Source organism: Anabas testudineus, chromosome 11 (assembly GCF_900324465.2).
Source record: "Anabas testudineus chromosome 11, fAnaTes1.2, whole genome shotgun sequence".
NCBI lineage: Eukaryota > Metazoa > Chordata > Actinopteri > Anabantiformes > Anabantidae > Anabas > Anabas testudineus.
This window is the reverse complement of record NC_046620.1, coordinates 12295029-12313469: the sequence shown is the minus strand read 5'-3', so window position 1 is coordinate 12313469 and position 18441 is coordinate 12295029. Positions and strand designations below refer to the sequence as shown.

At 41.9% G+C, this 18441-nt stretch overlaps 3 protein-coding genes across 3 annotated transcripts in view; all 3 read right to left on the bottom strand.

Moving 5' to 3' along the window:
• Nucleotides 1–6: 6 nt before the first annotated feature.
• matn1 (matrilin 1) lies at nucleotides 7–5716 on the bottom strand. The gene is made up of 10 exons (XM_026348688.1): nucleotides 5474–5716; nucleotides 4091–4275; nucleotides 3837–4001; nucleotides 3526–3748; nucleotides 2493–2618; nucleotides 2228–2400; nucleotides 1898–2129; nucleotides 941–1093; nucleotides 740–820; nucleotides 7–638 (listed from the first exon to the last, which is right to left on the bottom strand). The coding sequence occupies exons 1-10, from the start codon at nucleotides 5559–5561 to the stop codon at nucleotides 589–591; spliced, it is 1476 nt and encodes a 491-aa protein (XP_026204473.1). The 5' UTR covers nucleotides 5562–5716; the 3' UTR covers nucleotides 7–588.
• A 988-nt stretch (nucleotides 5717–6704) lies between these two features.
• The window catches only part of sdc3 (syndecan 3), a 42757-nt gene continuing 31020 nt past the window's right edge, over nucleotides 6705–18441 (bottom strand). Inside the window, exon 6 of the transcript XR_003298049.1 lies at nucleotides 6705–6721. The gene's annotated coding sequence lies outside the window, so the exon portion shown is untranslated. The remainder of the gene's footprint in view (nucleotides 6722–18441) is intronic.
• On the bottom strand, nucleotides 9765–16568 carry LOC113154080 (homeobox protein NOBOX-like). Its single transcript, XM_026348088.1, has 8 exons — nucleotides 15897–16568; nucleotides 13884–14046; nucleotides 13675–13781; nucleotides 13295–13437; nucleotides 13062–13198; nucleotides 12467–12728; nucleotides 10855–11171; nucleotides 9765–10346 (listed from the first exon to the last, which is right to left on the bottom strand). Exons 1-8 carry the CDS (start codon nucleotides 16566–16568, stop codon nucleotides 9907–9909), a joined length of 2241 nt encoding a protein of 746 aa, XP_026203873.1. The 3' UTR covers nucleotides 9765–9906.

Here is an 18441-nt window from a genome sequence, read left to right as displayed (position 1 = left end):
TTTACTTCCCGAATCACCTTTATTTAGGAAAATAATCATTCATCAATAGCTTACCCTTTATTATAAGACATACCTTATATTAAATTTCCTGTATTCATATATACCTTATCTAATAATTGATATCATGGTGTGAGGGTGAGAGATAAAAGTTGAAGCTTGAAGATATGAGTGGAGAGAGCAGGAAAGATGGAAACAAGTGAAGGTGACGTTTGACACAGACTGGGTTTTGTGAAGATTCAACAAAGATAAATCCTTAACTTTATTGTCACTGTTTCCCTATGAGGGAAGACTTTTATTAACAAACACACAGACTGGCATTGGAGGAGGACCTTCTGGGACCTCCGGCTGTTTCCATGGCAACCGGAGCTTTGTGTCCCAGGAGACCCTAAGGTGGAAGAGGTATGTTGGAAGAAGAACGAGACAGAGGTGGTTTGGGAGAGCCCAGGATACAGGCAGAGGTCAAGGCTCACACACACACACACAGGTTCCTCTTCAATACTTTACAGTAAGTAATCACTGTTGTGTGTGTGTGTGTGCGTGTGTGTACATGGGTGTGTAGATATATAGGCGAGAGTGGGATGTGAGTACTCAGACGATTTTGTTCTCCAGCAAAGCAATCCTCTTCGACATACTCTCTAGTAAGATTTTGTCAAGGACAGCAACAATGAAGGCAATAAGAAAACATGAGAACATGAAATGCACCACGTCCTCAGACCATTTCACCCGTTGTAAAGGATATATTTTTTCGTTAGTGCCTGAAGGGCATCTTCTACTTTCTTCTGGAACTTTACAAGGGAGTCACATTCACAAGGGTCCTCCTCTGTGGGAGCAGAAAGCACAAATTAAAGTCTTTAATCATAAAAAGCCAATTTTCTATAGTTAAATAACAAGCAATTAAACAAATATCTATTAACATTTATGTTCATTGACAACTTCTGACCTGTACAGTTGTCAATCTGCAGCTTCTGGACAATCTGGTTCATAGCCTTGAAGTCTGCTGTGTAGAAGTAGTGGTCTTTAGTTGGCTCAGAGGCAATCTGTCTCAGCTCTTCCTCCACTGCACTTCCCACTCCGACAGCGTACATCTCTACGCCTGCAACATAGACACATGGTTTTCCAATTGGTAAACACAAATCCTTCACTAACAGTCTCTGTTTAGTGTCTGTTACACATTGGCAAAGATGAAAAAGACTGAGCATACACACAAATGTGTGAAACTCAGCAGTGAGGTCGTAAGCAAACATAGCGCCTTCCAACATCAACAAAACAACTGCAAAATACAATATTTGCAGGAGAGTGCTCAGGACAAAGGTGGAATGACAAGACCTGTGTACAAATATTTACTTACTGTCCAACATGTTAAAGTAAGAACTAGTGCCTTTTAAATAATGAGGGCTTGGTACCCATCAGATTCTGTGAGCTGCAGCAGTGTATCAATGTCAGGTAAGGTTAAGTGCTTTCTCAATACAAACAACGATCAATTTATACTCCCTGAATGAAGTACAGTGAATATATCCACAGCACTGTGATGTCCATGGTTTAGGTTCAGACCCGCTATGTAGACACTGTGTTCTTTTCTTAATGTGAAGCCCATGCACAAGCAAGTGGTGAGTCCAATTATGACAAAAAAGAGGAAATATCAGATTTCCAGGTTACTGTATATAATTTGCAGACTTCTGGCTCCTGCTATTAATGTGCGGAGGAACTCCCAGAACGTTCTGGGAGAGCTGGGATGTCTGAACTTGTTGTTATTGTGCTCTTTCAGTAGTTGGTCCTCAAATCCTTAGTAAAATGGTCAATTATAGATCGGAAAGAATTTGAAAAGCAGTTTTGGAATTTCACACTCTATCCCTATATACTTAAACTTGTGCATTAACATGTTATCTTTCTCTCTTACCAATGTCCTTCAGTTTCTTGGCGGCGTCCCCAATGTAGTCCTGACTGCGCCCGTCAGTGAAGGCGATGCCCACCTTGTCAACTCCAGGCCGGGCACCATGACTGACGGTCACACTGACATCCGCCATAAAGCGGAGGGCCTGACCTGTCATGGTTCCCTTCTCCATGTAGTCCATCTTCTTCACAGCCTCCTTCAAATCTTTTTTGTTGTTGTAGCGACCCAGGGGAAACTCCTAATTGGGAACAGAAGCAGGTGGTTAATGAGAAAGTGGAGGGAGTGGCTTGTTCTTGTAACACTTTAGGTGATAGGCAGGCTGATACTGTAGGCTACCTCTTTGACTGAGCTGGAGTACTGCACCAGTCCAACATGAGTCTTGCTCTCAGAAACGTCCAGTTTGTCAATGATCTGGTTGATCCACTTCTTGACTAGCTCGAAATTCTCAGGACGAATGCTCTTAGAGCCATCGATCAGGAACACCACATCTTTTGCTGAGACGCTGCAAGCTGGCAATATCACACACATACAACAAAGCAACATGTAAACGTGGTAGCACCGTGGCCTCGTTGGACAAATACCATCATCCACACACACTCACCACTGCAGCTGCGACCATTGCTCATGAGGGTAAAGCCTTCTTTGCAGGCACACTTGTATGATCCGGGGGTGGTGACGCATACCTGCTCACAGTCATGGTCCCCACTGGCGCACAGACCTACTGGCTCTGTGTGTGTGTGTGTGCATGTGCACATGTACAACACACGTAGAGAATATGTAGAGGCACACACACACAGATGGGGTTGGGTGGTTGGGGTTAGGAGAGAATAAAACTATGTCAGTCAGAAAATCTAGTATTGATTTTTAATGATCCACTGTGACCTGCAGTTGACCCCAACATTTTTTTAATATGTGTGGATGGTGCATGAATCCAGTGGATCCTTAAAAGAAACAGGAGGAATTGATTGGAGTAGCCTTAAACAAAGTCTGATTTGTTTACAGTGTTGTTTCTACATGTGATGCTCAGGCTCATCCAATAATAATCCAGCCTCATGCAGCTCTGCCCTTGGACGAAATGCCAGCAGCACGAGAGCCTGCTGCAGAGTGAGTGACAGGCAGCAACTGAAACTGCTGCAGACTGTGAGCGCCAAAGGGCATCACTAATTAGAGGTTTAACGGTTGTCACTAATGGATCTGTAATTACAGATAGATCAGTCTCGCCTCTCGGTTATGTGAGAGTTGAATAAAGAACAGGAGTGAATTTCATCCAAAAGCTTGTGCCTTCCCCAATGCCCTCATGCACTAGGGAATTGTAATCAGTGTGAACAATTGAATGACTGTATTGTTGAGGAAGAGCAGGGGACAAAAGGGAAGGAACAATAAACTGGAATGGGAAGATGGCAGTCCTGACACCTTACCCTCAGTATAGAGAGGCCAGCTGACTGCTCTATCCACAGGGTTGAAGCTGAGGGTCGTGGTTGTCCCACTGAATTTCTTCTCAGACATCCCTAACTATTTATTTCACCTAATCTCTTTTTTCTGTCTCTGCCCCTCTCATTGTAAACACAAATACAAATATCCTGCACCTTTTCCTCTTTGCTCACACTAGTTTTTCCCTCTCCTCCCCCCCTTACCACAGAAGGCCTCCTTGAACTTCTTGGTGAGCTTCTCGATGACACTGTAGCTCTCCACATAGTCCACGTGGTCATCCAGAGGTTGACTGGCCATCTGTCTCAGGGTGCTCATGTCCACACGTCCCACACCGATGGCAAAAATCTCAATGCCGGCATCCCGAGCACGCTGAGCAACGTCCTTCACATTGTCCTGGGGACGCCCATCTGTCACAATAATGGCCACCTGTCAAGAAGTAGATCCAAAATTAGCTAAAAAAAAAATCCAAATTGTGAAATCTGGTGAGAGACTGCATGTAAAATGTGTGTCTGACCTTGCTGATATCAGGAGACTTGATACGAGCGCCCTCGCCCTCACTGAAGGCCACATTCAGGGCAAACTGAATGGACAGGCCAGTCATCGTTCCAGTGGACAGGGGCTCAATCTTGGTCACAGCTTTAACCAGTCCAGGTTTGGTGCGGTAAGTCTTCAGGGATATCTGCAGTTGTATAATAACAACGGTCAGCTAGGATTCATCAAGTGGTCCAGTGAGTAACAGAAAATGTTCCTAATAGACCAGACCCATACCTCATTCTTAACGCGGCTTGCGTAATTCACAACTCCCACACGGGTAGCGTTAGGTCCAACATCCAGCCCCTCGATGACTTTGGCCAAGAAAACCTTTACCTGCTCAAACTCTGAGGGACGAACACTTCGACTGCTATCGACGATGAAGACCAGGTCTGTGGGACGGGTCTTGCACAAACCCGCCACTACACATAAATACAGAAATGTAGTTATTATGTATTATGTTTTATTAGTTTTGGTGATTCAAAGATTCCTAAAAAAAAATATCTGGATCTGTAGATGGTGATAAAAAAAACGGAGAAAGTGGCTCCATGGGAGGAGCTTAAGATAGAAAGGAGTTAGTAGGACAAGGGGGGGTGGGGGGGACCGTAGATGGAGAGAGAAGCGATGGTGTGGAACGAGGTAAAGGTGGTGGAGTGATGAACGAACGCTTAACCAGAAAACCCTCCAGCTTTTCTAACTCTCAGGATCTTATGTAAAACATATTAATAAATTATCATTAGATTTGGAAATTTAATTCACGGAGGTACAACTACTTGATATGTGGTTAAGAACTTAGGAGGAATTCAGAAGGTGAAGCCAAGAACACTGAGCAGCAGGTACTTGTGTGACAGAAATGTTATTTTGTGAAAGTGTATGACTGTACTAAAGAAAACAGACGGCTGGGAGCTCAGGCATGTGCGGCCTTGTTAAACTTAATGCCAGCTCACTAAAACTTCCAGTGACTGTTAAACATCACTGATCTCCCTTCTCTCCCTTCACCTCTCTCGCTCCATCCAGTTTTTCCTCCTACCAAATTTGGATCTCTCTCTCTCACACACACACACACTCACACACACACACGCTGAGCACCAAAACCCATTCTACATCCTGATCCTGTTATTTATTCATATTGTGTACTTGTAGAAAAGCCAAAACTATCTGTCATACTGACTAATCAATTCAAAGAAATTCAATAAAGGTCCAAAGACAATAAAATATATAAATTGATAGAACTGTGTAATCACATTCTTCTCATTTGTATTATTTTGTGTAAATGAAACAATCACAACTTTCTAATAATTTCCTTTTCGCTTTCTTTGTTCACACACCTCGTATCAGCACAGACACATGCTAAGACTGAACTCAGACCAGAAAAGTAATTACAGTAATCACAAAAATTTAAAGTTTTGGAGCATTTAAACAACACAAATGAACTGTTAGTCACATATCCTGAGCCTGTTGAGACCAGAGACCAGTTCAGCATCATGAAAAATGTGATATTTCATTTTTCACAGATTTCTTTAAGAAGGAATTAAAATATATCAATAGATGTGACAGAGACTCTGGGTCCTCACCTGGAGGTAGACTGAGTTTTAAGGGGTTAAAGGTCATCATTCTTACCTGCGGAAGCTGGCTTGCGGAGGTCCGGGGTGGCTTGAGCTCCTATAAGGCCAAGCAGCAGCAGGAACAACGGCGGGCTAAGCATCATGGTGACAGCGACAGACAGGTGATGACTAAACGCGAGGGTCCGAGCTCGTCCGCAAACGCAGCTGGAGTGAGAAGCCAGAAAGGAGACAGAGTAGAGCGAAGGGAGTTCTAGCCGAGGGGGACAGCCACAAAGTGAGACCGAATGACTCTGAGCTGCAGGTTATCAATGCAAGTGCTTCACACACTCAGCCCACAGACTGCCCCCTCTATAGCTCCTGTGTGTGTGTGTGTGTGTGTGTGTGTGTGTGTGTGCGCGCTTCTGTGGGTATGAAAGGGAAATACCTGCTCTGGGAGGATTTAGAACAGAGGGCAGGGAAAGACAAACACACCTTGATATGGCTACGATAGACCTGTATGTGAGTGTGTCTGTGAATGTACATTTGTGTGTGTGTGTGTGTTTGTGTACTGTAGGCCTGTGACTGGCTGGGGGTACAGGGGCGCCTGGAGTTTGGTGCCAGTGCCAGTGCAGCCGTCCTGACTTGGATTTGGCCAAAGCTCAAATAAACACCAACATGAATTCCTCTTTTCTCCATGTGTTCCCTCGTATAGCAAGAACACATTTGGACGGAAGTGAAGGAGAGCCACCGCACACTGCCGACTGTGTTCCTGCTGCTCTGCTCATTGGGGTGTGTGTGCATTCTTTTTGCATACGGCTGCATTTCTGGATAATTTGAAGTACAAGCCAAATCCAGGGTTTTATGAGTTCAGTTCAGTTCAGTGCTCCTGAATTATTCATGACATTTAATATTTGTCATTTATATTTTCTCTTATATTCCAAGTGTCACATTTTTTCCATTTACCAACTTGACTTTATATTTAAAGATCAACGTTACTATATAACAGTCTAGCATATTGCAGGTAGAGATTTCCTCAACCACATTAAACTAAATGAACATATTTCCTCTTACTCCTTAACTCCTCTTCCTGCCATTTCACCATTACCTTTCTGTCTACTGTCAGGTAGGCAGCAGGCCCCAGAGGAGTAAACACTTTCTCTTCAAAAAGCTCTCATACACATTTTTAATCTTGCTAGAGTCCACCTACACGCTAAACAGAGAAACCTCTTTACTCTCTGACATCCCACTCCAACGACCAAACCCTGCATTCCCCTGCATCCCCCTTTCTCCTCCTCCTCCTCCTCCTCCACACACACACACACACCTTCATCAACCTGAACAAGCCGCAATTGAAGGGGTATTCTGACCTGGGAACGGGAGTTGGGGTTCGGGCTGTACAGTAGAGGGCCAGACAGGTTTTCTACTGAACTGACAAGCTGCAGAATCAACAGTGTGTGATGTTATTTCTGGACAGCGTGTCATCTCTGGGAATGTGCTTTTGACTTATAAGAGAAGACGCAATACACACACGCACACTGTCTGTGCAAAAAAAACACAAACATATGAAGTACACACATAAACACACACAGAGGATATGTAACCCGGTCTGCTTGGCAGGCGGGAAAAACACAAATATAAGTAGGGAGTTAGATGAGTCTTACCGGCATCTATCGGTTGATAGATGAATGGAATTTGGAATGATTATTTTTGTTGATGACTAGACTAGAAAAGCTAATTAGTCAATCAATCATTAAGTCAAACCGTCTTATGTAAAAATCCATCTGATTATTATTTTCTGACAGATTTCTTTAATCTCTTTTCATAGTAAATTGAATGTTTTTTGATTTAAAATGCTGGTTGAAAAAAAAAAAACACATGCAATACTAACACTAATTTAGTTGTTTTGAAATATTCAATACTCAACTAAAAAAAATGTTTATACAGTGACATTTACTACATAACACGTGGTTATCAGTTTAACATATGTACCACAACCTCAAAGTCTTGATTTAGCTGATGTTTTTGTTTTTCCCTTTTCTCTTTGTGAATTTACCTTCTGGTAGCAAAATAGAAATGCAATAAAAAAAGACATGCTATGTTTGCCCCTTTTACTGAAAAAGGAAATATTACTGTCGAGTCCCCTATCACTGCCAATAGCCTGACCACTTTGGTGTCGCTCAATTTAGAGAATATTTATCACACAGCGCCAACAGACCCATAGAGCAAATGAAAACAAGTCAATAACAAACTGAACTCCTCCGTTTTGCAGCCACACTGCATGCCATTAGGCATTTTTATACAAAACCACACTCAAATAATCTCAATTTAAGAGAACTAATTTATCATCAACAAGCTTAGGAAGGATATTTTATCTGTTTGTCTTCCTTTTTAAACATCTGAATAGGCAATGCAATGTATTTTACCCAATAAAAGTTGTTTTCCCCAGCCACCGTGTGTCGTGTTCCCTCCTCCTCAAGTCTATTTGTTATATCCTCCCAAAACAAACTAAAAATCAACACTCTAATGCTGTTTGAAGTAGAGAGCTAGACGACTGGAGGATCTCCAAACGGTGTCTCAGCTTTGTTCCACTACCAACATTATTACTTTCAATCAGTTATTTCAATAAACCTTATCCAGTAATAATAAACTCTTATTACTAGACTGAATCTACGCAGTGCTGTTTTTTCAGTGTGTGTGTGTGTGTGTGTGTGCGTGCATACTGTCACAGGGTTTGGAAAGATTGTGAGGATTTCATGTTTCACCACATCCATAAATACTGAAACAAGTTCCCTTTCTTCAAATCTCAGAGTACTAAGTAAATATTGACACTAGGGGATCAGCGCGGAGTGAAGCATCCCATACCTGTACTTACACATTCTCACATACATGCATACACGCATAAACGCAGACACACACTTGTGCCTTCCAGCTGTGCTCTAAGGACTCTCTGTTCACATCAGGAAAGTCCTGGAAAAATTAATTATGACCTTAAACCTACATGAAACCCTCCTCAGTTACACATGCAAGCTCACTGACACAGGAATACAGAGAAATCTAAAACTATGTACAATAATGTGCACCATGCTAAATGGCACACTATAATTCAAATCCAAAGTAAAAACTTGTGTGTGAATCGAGTATTTAACCTTGTTGCTGAACTGAACGTGTGGCGCGTTTCCTCAGAAATTTCTGCAAATGTAGTTGATGTGAATGTTTGTGTACGTGTTTATGCTGCCGTCCTCCTGCCAACAGTAACAGCTCAGTAGCCAGTAAGCAGGAAGAGAGAGGTTCATTAAAAACCCAAATACAGCAGTTACATAACCAACAGTTCTGTTCATCCCAGAACCCCCCCGTGCTACAAACACACTCCCCCTTCATCCCCATCTTCTCCCTCCCACGCCTGCTGGCAGAGCCCACCCATCATCCTCTCCTCCTGCCATAGCAACAGCTCATCTCAGCTCTCCTCTCTTGTTCCCAGACCAACACACCGACTCGCTCCTCTACCCCCACCCCCCTCTTATCTGCTCCCCTGGTCCCTGCCACCTCCTCCTCTCTCTCATCAAATGCTTCCTTCTCTTACTCCCACATCCAAGCCTTACTTCAAACTTTACTTTACATACAGCAGGACTACGAACCAAGAATTTTAACTAGACTTTAAACAAGAAACTTTTTGTTTCACTTTGACTACTGAGAGCAAAAATGACATGTTGGTCCCCAACGACTTTTCTAGTCTCAGGAAAACGCCTTCAGCTTTTTCAGAGGCGGAGTTTCATACAGGGATTTGGTTTCCACTAGCCCCCGAAACTGACTTGCATACTAAGAATAAACAGAGCGGAAAGTGCAGTAAGTGTGTGAACACGGCAGATGGCAACACAGATTAAGGATTTGTTCTGTATCAGTGATTGTCTGGAATATCTCTAGCCTTGAAACCACTCTGTCCTTATTCTCCTATATCGGATTAGAGACCGTCACATAGCCCTCATTATCTGTTCATGCGTCAGCCTCCACTTATGGACACCCACAGGAAGAATTATTAGTTCCTTTCGACTATAGTGCAATATTATATGCTGCTTATAAATGAGGCATGAAACAAAGTTTGTGCTCTCTCTTCTGACATCTCACACTCAACTGTGGGATTGGGTAGTCACACCTGAATCGAAATATTCATGATTTGTGAATGTGCATGCATGTTGTGATTGGGCGTAGAGAAGAACTACTTTACCACCACTAACCTCCCTCTGGTTCAAAATTCAATCAAAATAGCCCACAAAGCAAAAGAGGCTGGGTTCCCCTTATTTAAATAGCTATGCAAATTTAGTGCAAAACTAAAATATTAACAGAACAATGAGCATTTATTGCAGCCCAGTTAAATACAGCCCTATCAAGCCTGCTCACATAAATATTATAATCCTAACAGTATCCTACTATACAAATTACTTTTAAGCATGCACATGAAATATTTACATAGAAACTTTAAACACACAAGCTCAGACACACACAGACATGCAGTCAAAAATGAATGGGGGAGAAGTCGCAGTGGAAATGGCTGTGAATCTCTCGGGGGCTGTCATACTCAATCTTGACACAAGGTGGCACTGGAGGGCTTTCTGGAGAGGTGGGGCTGGCCTGAGAAGGCAATAGTGATGCAACCTTGGGTGGAGTGCTCTCCGCTCTGAGGTGCGGGGGCCGCAGAGTGGACACAGGTGGGAGGACAGTGGTGGTGCTGCTTGTGGTCTGGGTGTGTGATGAGCACTGGGAGTTTGCGTGCAATAGGCCATGGTCCCCCCGGGGGAAGAATGAAGGGGCAGGTAGAGTGGAGGACAGTGGCTGGTGGTCTCGAGCAGCCCCCAAGCTGGCGGGGTAAGCTGGGGGGCACTGAGTACGCTGGTGCATGTTTTGCTGATTGTACATGTTACTCCACGGGTACGACTGGTACGCTGTGACCCCACCTGCAAGAAAACACACACAAACCCAGACAGACAAATGAGCTTTATTAGAGATAATTTAGCTGATGATCAGGAACAAAAGAATCCCTCAAAACGTCTCTTCTACATCTATAAATGCCTACCTGCCCTGCAAACATCTTTGTTCTTGTTTTCTGTTCCCTACTAAGATTCCCACTTTGTTTTTTCTCTCTTGCCAAGAACCAGAGATATAAGCAGCACCTCACCAAATGGTCACCATCCTGCTACATCCTCACACAATTCATGTTCAATTAACAATTTTGCTGAGATGTCCAAATGGTTAAGATGGATACCATGTAGCTGGAACGTCCCAGGTCTGAATTGGCAGTGTTACATTTTTACTCTTCTCTTCTCATGTTTGTTTCTGTAATGTTACTACTAATGAAAAAAATGAAAATATCAGGTTATTTCATATAAAAGAGTAATAAGTAACAAGCTGACAAAAAGAAGCAGGTGCTTTAAGAAGCTTATTTATCTAATTCAAGTGACTCACCATGATGACCAGTGGACTGCAGCAGAATTTGTCCAGTGCTTTGAGACTGAAAGTAGGCATGGCCTCCAGTGGAGTAGGTCACAACCCCAGTGGAGTTTCCACCAGGCCCAAATGTCAGGTAGGACGTAGGGTTGGAATCTGAAGGGTTTGGGGTGAGGTAGGGTGAGGGGGTGAGGTAGGCCATGTGGGAAAGGGATGCTTGAGGTTGGTGCTGGGGCTGGTTAGTGGGGTAGGAAGTCTGAAGCTGGTAGGAGAGAGCGTTGTTCTGCTGGCTGGACATCAGGTAGTCGAGCTTCTCACCAAAGTTAAACAGAGAACTGAGGACAATTCACATAAGAACAATATTAAAGATCTACATAACCATACATTACAATATAAATAAGACAATTAGGTTTGGTATATAGAATGGATAGTCAGCACTCTGAGCCAGCTGTAAAATAAGAATCAACCTACTGCATATTTTTGACATGTACCCTCGGGTTGTTAGCACTGGATTGATCCAGGTTAATTGCAGCTTACACAGTCGGCAATGGCCTTTATCTCACAATGTTACCATCCACTCACCAAAAGCCAAACTGAGCTTTTTAATATTACTCTCCAGGCTGGGTTGTGAACTCTCTGTCACTATAGCCACATGGTAGTTGTTGCAGTGTGTACATTTAAAGTGATGTTGTGACTCCTGTTCGTCATACAGTTCTTTACAAGCAGTAGCCTAGACCAAGCGAGGGGCAGGAAGTAGTTCAGCTGAAATTAAAATAATTGTATATTTCTTTTATTGTTAGATTATATAATTAAATTCAAAATTTATCTGTTGACATCCCTAACCGGTGCTACATTAACCTTGTAGAAAGAATTATGTGTTTGTCAGTTTTCAACTAAATTCTAAACAAAATTTCTGACCAGATGATGGCGCCAAGCTACTAGCATGGCTAGAAACAAAAAATTTTTCACTTGTACATGCATAAAGCCATGAATGTAGTTTTGGAGTTGTATTTACACTATCTGAAACAATATTTCTGATTTATACTGCAACATTAATAATAATAAAGTGGAGATTATTTTATTTTGTTCTGAAAGTTTTGAAAATGACATTTCAAAAAAATTAAAAAGCTGCAGCTACTGAAAGGAGAGAAACAAGATGCCCCAATTACGCGACAGAAAACATAGCCAACCACTTTAAAGGAACTTATTATTTTTGTAGAAAGCAACGCCAGTGAAAATATTTCTACTGTAATTTGGGTAAACCGACTATTTAAGTCACTTAAATAAAAATATATTGATATTCAGTTGTTTTCATACGGTCTTAAATTGGCAAATGTTTTTTTACTGTAATACATAATTGTAGTCAAACACACAAACATAGTTTTGTATAAAGCAATTACTAACTGAGATGTCTCCCAGCATGCTTTCTAAATAATTTCAGAGTGCCAGCTGAAACTAACCCCCCTGCTACAGGCTCAGTTTGAGCCATCATTATATCACAGTTTCACAGGATCCCTGCTCGTGTCTACAGATGCCTACTCTCTGTCCTCCTGTCATCTCTTGTACTTGTTGTCGCTGTTCAAATCATTGTCTCGCATTCATGTCACAGTGTGCTGTGAGCTGAGCTGACCTGGTGTCAGTCTGCAGAGACTGAGTGTCACGATGGGCCAAGGTGGAGCCGCCTTCCAGAGCATCCAGAAACAGAGGTGGCGTGTGAGCAGGCGTGTTAAGGAGAGGTGTAGTGGGGTTGGAGGCATTGTACGTTGTAGTGAAAAGGGGGAGACTGGCTCTACGCAGAGGAGGAGGGCTGTGCATGGGACGGGGATGGTACTCTGTCAACCCCCCTTGAGATGAAAGCTGGTGCTGGCCCCCATCTCTCACTCTGGACTGACCTTGTGGATGAAACATGAAACAACAAGAAGTGTTTTGATTCTAAATGTCTTATTTTGCAAAACGAGGTCTTTTACCATGAAATTTGCAGACATTAGACTGCATAAACATGGATTCATGTTAGCCTTCTGAACAAAGATTGTTAAACCCTCAGCTATGTTACTAACAGAACTAGTATGCGCACATCACACAGTTAGCAAAACTGAAATAACAAAGTCATTATCGCTCTGTTGATCATTGTTCCTCTTTTTAATTGCAATTACGGTGCAAATTACCTAATTTATTATGACAGTATGATTTCAAACACTGTGTGAATGTTTATCTGGACCATTTACCTGGACTGCTGATGCTGGCCAGCAGTTTGTTGTAGGAGGGTGGGGTCTGATTTGACAAAATGGGGAAGGATGGTGCTGCAGGGGCAAGTTGGGGCAGCTTTGTGGTAAAGTGACCAGAGAAACAGGGAGCCCCCTTACTGAAAAAGTAAAACATACAGTAACACAGTGCACTTGTCAGCACTGTGTTATTCTCTACAAGACAGACCCAACTCTAACTGAAGGAGCTTACTGACCTATTTGATGACACTGTAGGTAGGGGGGGATTGATTTGGGGATGCAGGGGGCTGCTGCTGCATCTACTCTGTCTGTGTTCAACCTTTGCTGTGATGGAGCGCTCCACTTTTCTCCACTTAGCCCTGCGGTTCTGAAACCAGACCTGCAACACAGAAACAATACAGGAGTCATATAGATGGAGAAATAATGACCAGAAAAGAAAATGGAAGCTGCTGGAGAGAAAAACAGAAGATGATTACAGAGTAGAGTAAAAGACAAGGCAGGCCATTTTTTCCCCCCCAATATTTAATATTTTTTAATGAAGAATGTCAACTAATGTGTGGAAAGACATAATGACAAGACGCTGACAACACAACACAACATGACATGATGGTCTAACCATAATTCTCTGAGGTGTGACACCGACTGAAGCGGCAATAACTTTCCTCTTCTCTGCATCAGGATAGTGGTCCTCCTGGAACAGAGCCTCTAAATGCTCTAACTGATCTGCACACATGCCCATACACGCGCACACACACACACACGCACAATATATGTCAAGTATTTGTCGGGTCTGATCACACCTGGACAAACAGATCATCAGGTTACCAGTACTGTAGAGTGTTCGTGTTTTCTTCTTCGGTGCAGGTGGCAGCAGGCAGTTGTCCACAGTCTCTATCCCTGGCAGCAGAGAGAAGCTAAGGGCACGGCCTCGGCCCCTGGTGCTATAGCGGATGGAGCGTCGGGTGGAGTAAACCTGGGTTATCTCCATCTGCCATAAACAAACATGATCACTGCCCCTATGATCTTAATCAAATTAAATGAGTTAAACATTATCAAAGCTTTTTTTCCCCTTTAACATATTTCTAAAATATTAATAATCACTTCCTTTAAATCTGATCACAGTTGTGGAGAATGTAAAAGAGAAACAGGGATGTTTGTCTGCCAAGACACCTGTGGTTTGTCAATAAGTGTACAAGTGAATGTTTCAGCCTATAAAAAGGAAGGAAAGGAAGTGGAAGCTTGTTCAAATATTAATGGACCAATTAATGTGTTTTTCGCTCTACATGTTTTACATTTATGTAAATAGAGTGGGCAAAACAATAGAAACATCTGCTATCATGATGCACTCCAATATAACTCCACCAATCACTATGCCTCAATAATAAACATATACATAACAACATAACATATAACAACATAATACAATTATCACCTTCCAACAAAAACTCTAGGACAGGCAGAGCTGCTGGTCTTCAGGTAATGATTTTTTAAATTTTGAACTGGTCATTCATTATTTTTTCCTAATCAACTGTGCTGTATATATCAGAATATACAGAGAAACAGGCCAAAGTACTGTCTTGACTTTTATCACTTATTTTGTCTGACAGTCAAAGATATAACATTTTCTACAATATGCAACTTAAGCTACCGCTTGCAAGAAAGACTATGCTCTTCTTCTACCATCTGCCATCAGCTATTAAGGTAGTAGTCATTATAAATTTACAATACATAAAAAGCTGCAAAACTTACTAATCAAGCTGAACACAATAAGAAGTTGTGAGGCATATTTCTACAAAATTAATTTGGAAAGTTAAATACTGCAGCTTTAAGACAAGAAGAGAAGAAAACGTGATAGTTAGGAAAACTGGGACTATCAGACTTTTACTCCACAAAAGGCTTAAACAAATAAATTATTTTCTAAATAGCTGATGATTACTTTCCTGTCATAAACACATTTTAACTGTCCAACCAGATTAAGACAAACCCAGACAAACCAAAACAAGTTGTTTATTTTCTGACTATAAGGTTTAAGTTTGCTTCCCTCACTTACTTTTATTTGTGTGAGTGCCACTGGGGCCTGAAATGAGGATAGTTTAAATTCCTGTTTAAATGATTGCTCAGACCATGACCATGTGTGATTATGTACAACACATTATCATGAACAGAGCCTTTCCATAAAACACAGATTATGGAAAAATTTCAGGGGTGAACATACAGTTTGCTGCTAAATTATACTAATGTAAAATGAATTTCCCCCTTTTCCACTTGCATTTTTGCACAGTTGATGAAATGATCTGTCACAGTTTGACATTAGCAGATCCTTCATGTGCTTGTTCCAATATTTCAGTGAAGCTTACTAATATCGCACTACATCACATACTGAGCCAAATATTCAAATCAAGAGTGCTCATTTTACTGCTGCAGCATTAATATTCCTGAAGGTTGTAGGTGTGTATCATTTCATACACATTGATAAACTGTAATTATACACTGCAAATTAGTTATTATTGTTATAAACCTTGAGATCTTTACTATAGAACATGTAAAAGTCTGAAGGAGGATAAACATCATGCTTCACAAAAAACGCAAAAAACGTTAAGTCACCTAAAATAAGAGCTGGAGACTTGGATGTAAAGTTAGTATGAACAGACATGTTCTTCATACCCTGACAGTGTTATGATTGTAAATCAGTTAGGTAATATCAGAAGGGAAAATAAAGGAAGGTGTGTGTTAAGGAGCTGCCGGAGACAAGTTTGGGTTCAATGCTTTTCACTCTATATGTTCACAGATCATTAGGTAAGTCAGTGAATGGTAAACAGTGACAAGGTCTACGCTCACCTCGAGAGGCTGTGGACCCTGCTGGGGGAGAAGGGGGCTGTGAGGTCTTTTTGTCCCATGGGGCTGAGCAGGAGCAGGTTGAATCGGGATTGGAGGCTGTGACGAGTACAGCAGGGGAATGGGAACTGGGGGACAGTACATCCCTGTGCCCCCACAGCCCAGGTAAATGGGGTCGGACAAGTCGCTGCTGTTCATCAGTCCAAAGGGAGGCTCTGACAGAGTGGAGCTCTCCTCTGAGCTCATCACTGTCACCTCCTGTATCTGATTGTGCTTCTCCTCCTCAATCCTCTCACCAACATCTTTTGCTCCCCTCCTGTTTTTAACTCGTTCATTTTGTTTCTTACCTCGCCTTTTCCTACTCTTTTTCTGCTCGTCTTTCGCTTCCAAACTTTTTGCATCTTTACTCTGTCGCTTATCAGCAATTGTTTCCTTGTTGTTCTCAAACTCGTCGCCTTCCCTCTGCACCTCCTGTTCCTCCTCCACTTCCAGCCTACTCTCTGGCTTCACCTGCTCCTCCTCTTCTCCCTCTGTCGCCATCAGTTCCTTTTCTGACACTTTCCTTTCTTTCTCCTCCTCCTCCCCCTCCTTCACTTCTCGCTCTGCCTCCTCTCCTGGCTCCTTATCTTCCCTCTGATTAAACACTTCTTCCTCTCCTTCTCCCCTCCTCCTCATCCTCCCTTGATCATTCTTTGTTTCCAAATCCAGTTCCTCACACAGAAGGCTTGGACAGTCTGCAACAGAATCAACCAAGAGCAAGGTTACTTTTGTCCAGGTTCTTGTAAAACACTTTCACTGAGGTCGTTTGTGCTCATTTATATTTATCTACCTAAAATGAGGAGACTTCTACGTACTTTTAATAAACTGTACTTAAACACCACGGCTACAATTTTAACATGAACTACATTCAACTAATTCAATAACTCATTTAACTCCACTTCATCGTAAGTGTGAAGAACACTTTGAACTAAGGCTGCACCTCCACATTTTTCATTGCACATTAATTTGCTGATTATTTCCTCCATTAACTTAATAAGTTTTTGGAACAACACACTATAATAACATTAGAGTGTTTTCATTTCCTCAGACCTATAATGCTTTTATGATCGTCCAAATAGCTTCAGATTAACACACTAATCAGTTAATCAAGCAAATGTTTCAGCTTGGCTTTATTATCAGACCATGTTGGACCTAAATCTAAATGTAGAAATACTGAAAGTATAATTAAACAGTCAACTGAATGAACACAATGTTACAAATTAATACATCTAATATATATACATATAATTTTTATATATATTTTAACAGCTATACAGCTGAATCTCTTTAAGGCTCTACATATTGATTTTATCAACATAAGGAGAAGTAATAACTAGTAAAAGTACTATCTTTGAGAGAGTGTGTGTGTGTGTGTGTGTGTGTGTGTGTCCTCTGCTGCCTGCAGTCACTTCATCAGTGTCCCAGGTGTGCGGCGCCTCGTGCCACCTCACCTGAGCGTTAATTAAGCGCGGCCGGCTAGCTGCTGCTAACCTAGCTAACCTGTCCCCCCTCTACAAACACCGGGTCGTCAGAGTTAATAACCCAAATTTAATTTCTCATAAAGTCTCGGTGGAGCCGAGCAGCACGGGGAGCTGCACCTCACAAAAAGAGATTATGAGCCTCACACACACACACATGCAGAAAGTTTTTAAAAGTCCTTTAAAAGTTATAACCAAAGAGGCTTCAACACAGTGAATATTAGCAGCAGGCCTACAAGCTACACGTCCTTACCAAACTCTTGAGCTAAATCACAGTCTTCCTCCATATTAGCGACTCACGCCAGCGTCAAAACCAATAAACTCGCACTAATAATCAATTAAGCCTCGAGGCTCACGATGAGAATTGGTTCGGCGCTGGAGGCTGATGATGAGGCTGATGATGATGAGGCTGATGATGATGAGGCTGATTGATGGATTACGTGTCTCCGCAGGACTGTGTGGCGTGAAAGGTGCGACTCAAAGCAGCCAATCAGCGGCCAGAACAGGCCCAATCAAATCCCATCACCTCCACCACAGGAAAGGTAATTAGAGATTATTCCACTCAGGACTCAGGGGGTCAGTTTCTGAGTTCTACTCTTTATTCACAAATCATCATTTTTACAGCTGATCATCAACGTCAAACTATATATTTAATCAAAAGCTGAATGTGCCAACAAAAGGTTTTATAAAGGTTTTCATGTTCGCATAGACAATAAGGCGTCTTATAATTGTTTTGTATAAGTTTTGAAAAAAAAAATCAATGTTAAAAATTTGTGTTGAATAAAGAAGCAAAAAAAAACACACACACAAAGTTACTCTTCTGCTTCTTCTGCTAATTTTCTTTTCTTTCTTAGCAAAAATCCAGTGATTTATTAACAAAGACCACGATTAATAAACTGCAAAGATGAATGGAAAGCTGGGTTTTTTGTATCTAAAATGTTTTTTCTCCTCTCCTCTCCAGTTCATAATCTTGTGACACCTCAGATTTATCCTCAGACTCTTTGTGTGGATCATGAATGGCTCATTGTGAA

Coding starts and splice junctions, on each gene's coding strand:
- matn1 (XM_026348688.1), bottom strand. CDS start 5,561: ATGATGCTTAGCCCGCCGTTGTTCCTGCTGCTGCTTGGCCTTATAGGA. Junction 4,276..5,473: donor CCGCAAGCCAGCTTCCGCAG/GTAAGAATGATG, acceptor ATTTATGTGTAG/TGGCGGGTTTGTGCAAGACC. Junction 821..940: donor GCAGATTGACAACTGTACAG/GTCAGAAGTTGT, acceptor CTGCTCCCACAG/AGGAGGACCCTTGTGAATGT.
- LOC113154080 (XM_026348088.1), bottom strand. CDS start 16,568: ATGAGGAGGAGGGGAGAAGGAGAGGAAGAAGTGTTTAATCAGAGGGAA. Junction 13,438..13,674: donor TCACACCTCAGAGAATTATG/GTTAGACCATCA, acceptor TCTGTGTTGCAG/GTCTGGTTTCAGAACCGCAG. Junction 12,729..13,061: donor GGCCAGCATCAGCAGTCCAG/GTAAATGGTCCA, acceptor TTCATCCACAAG/GTCAGTCCAGAGTGAGAGAT.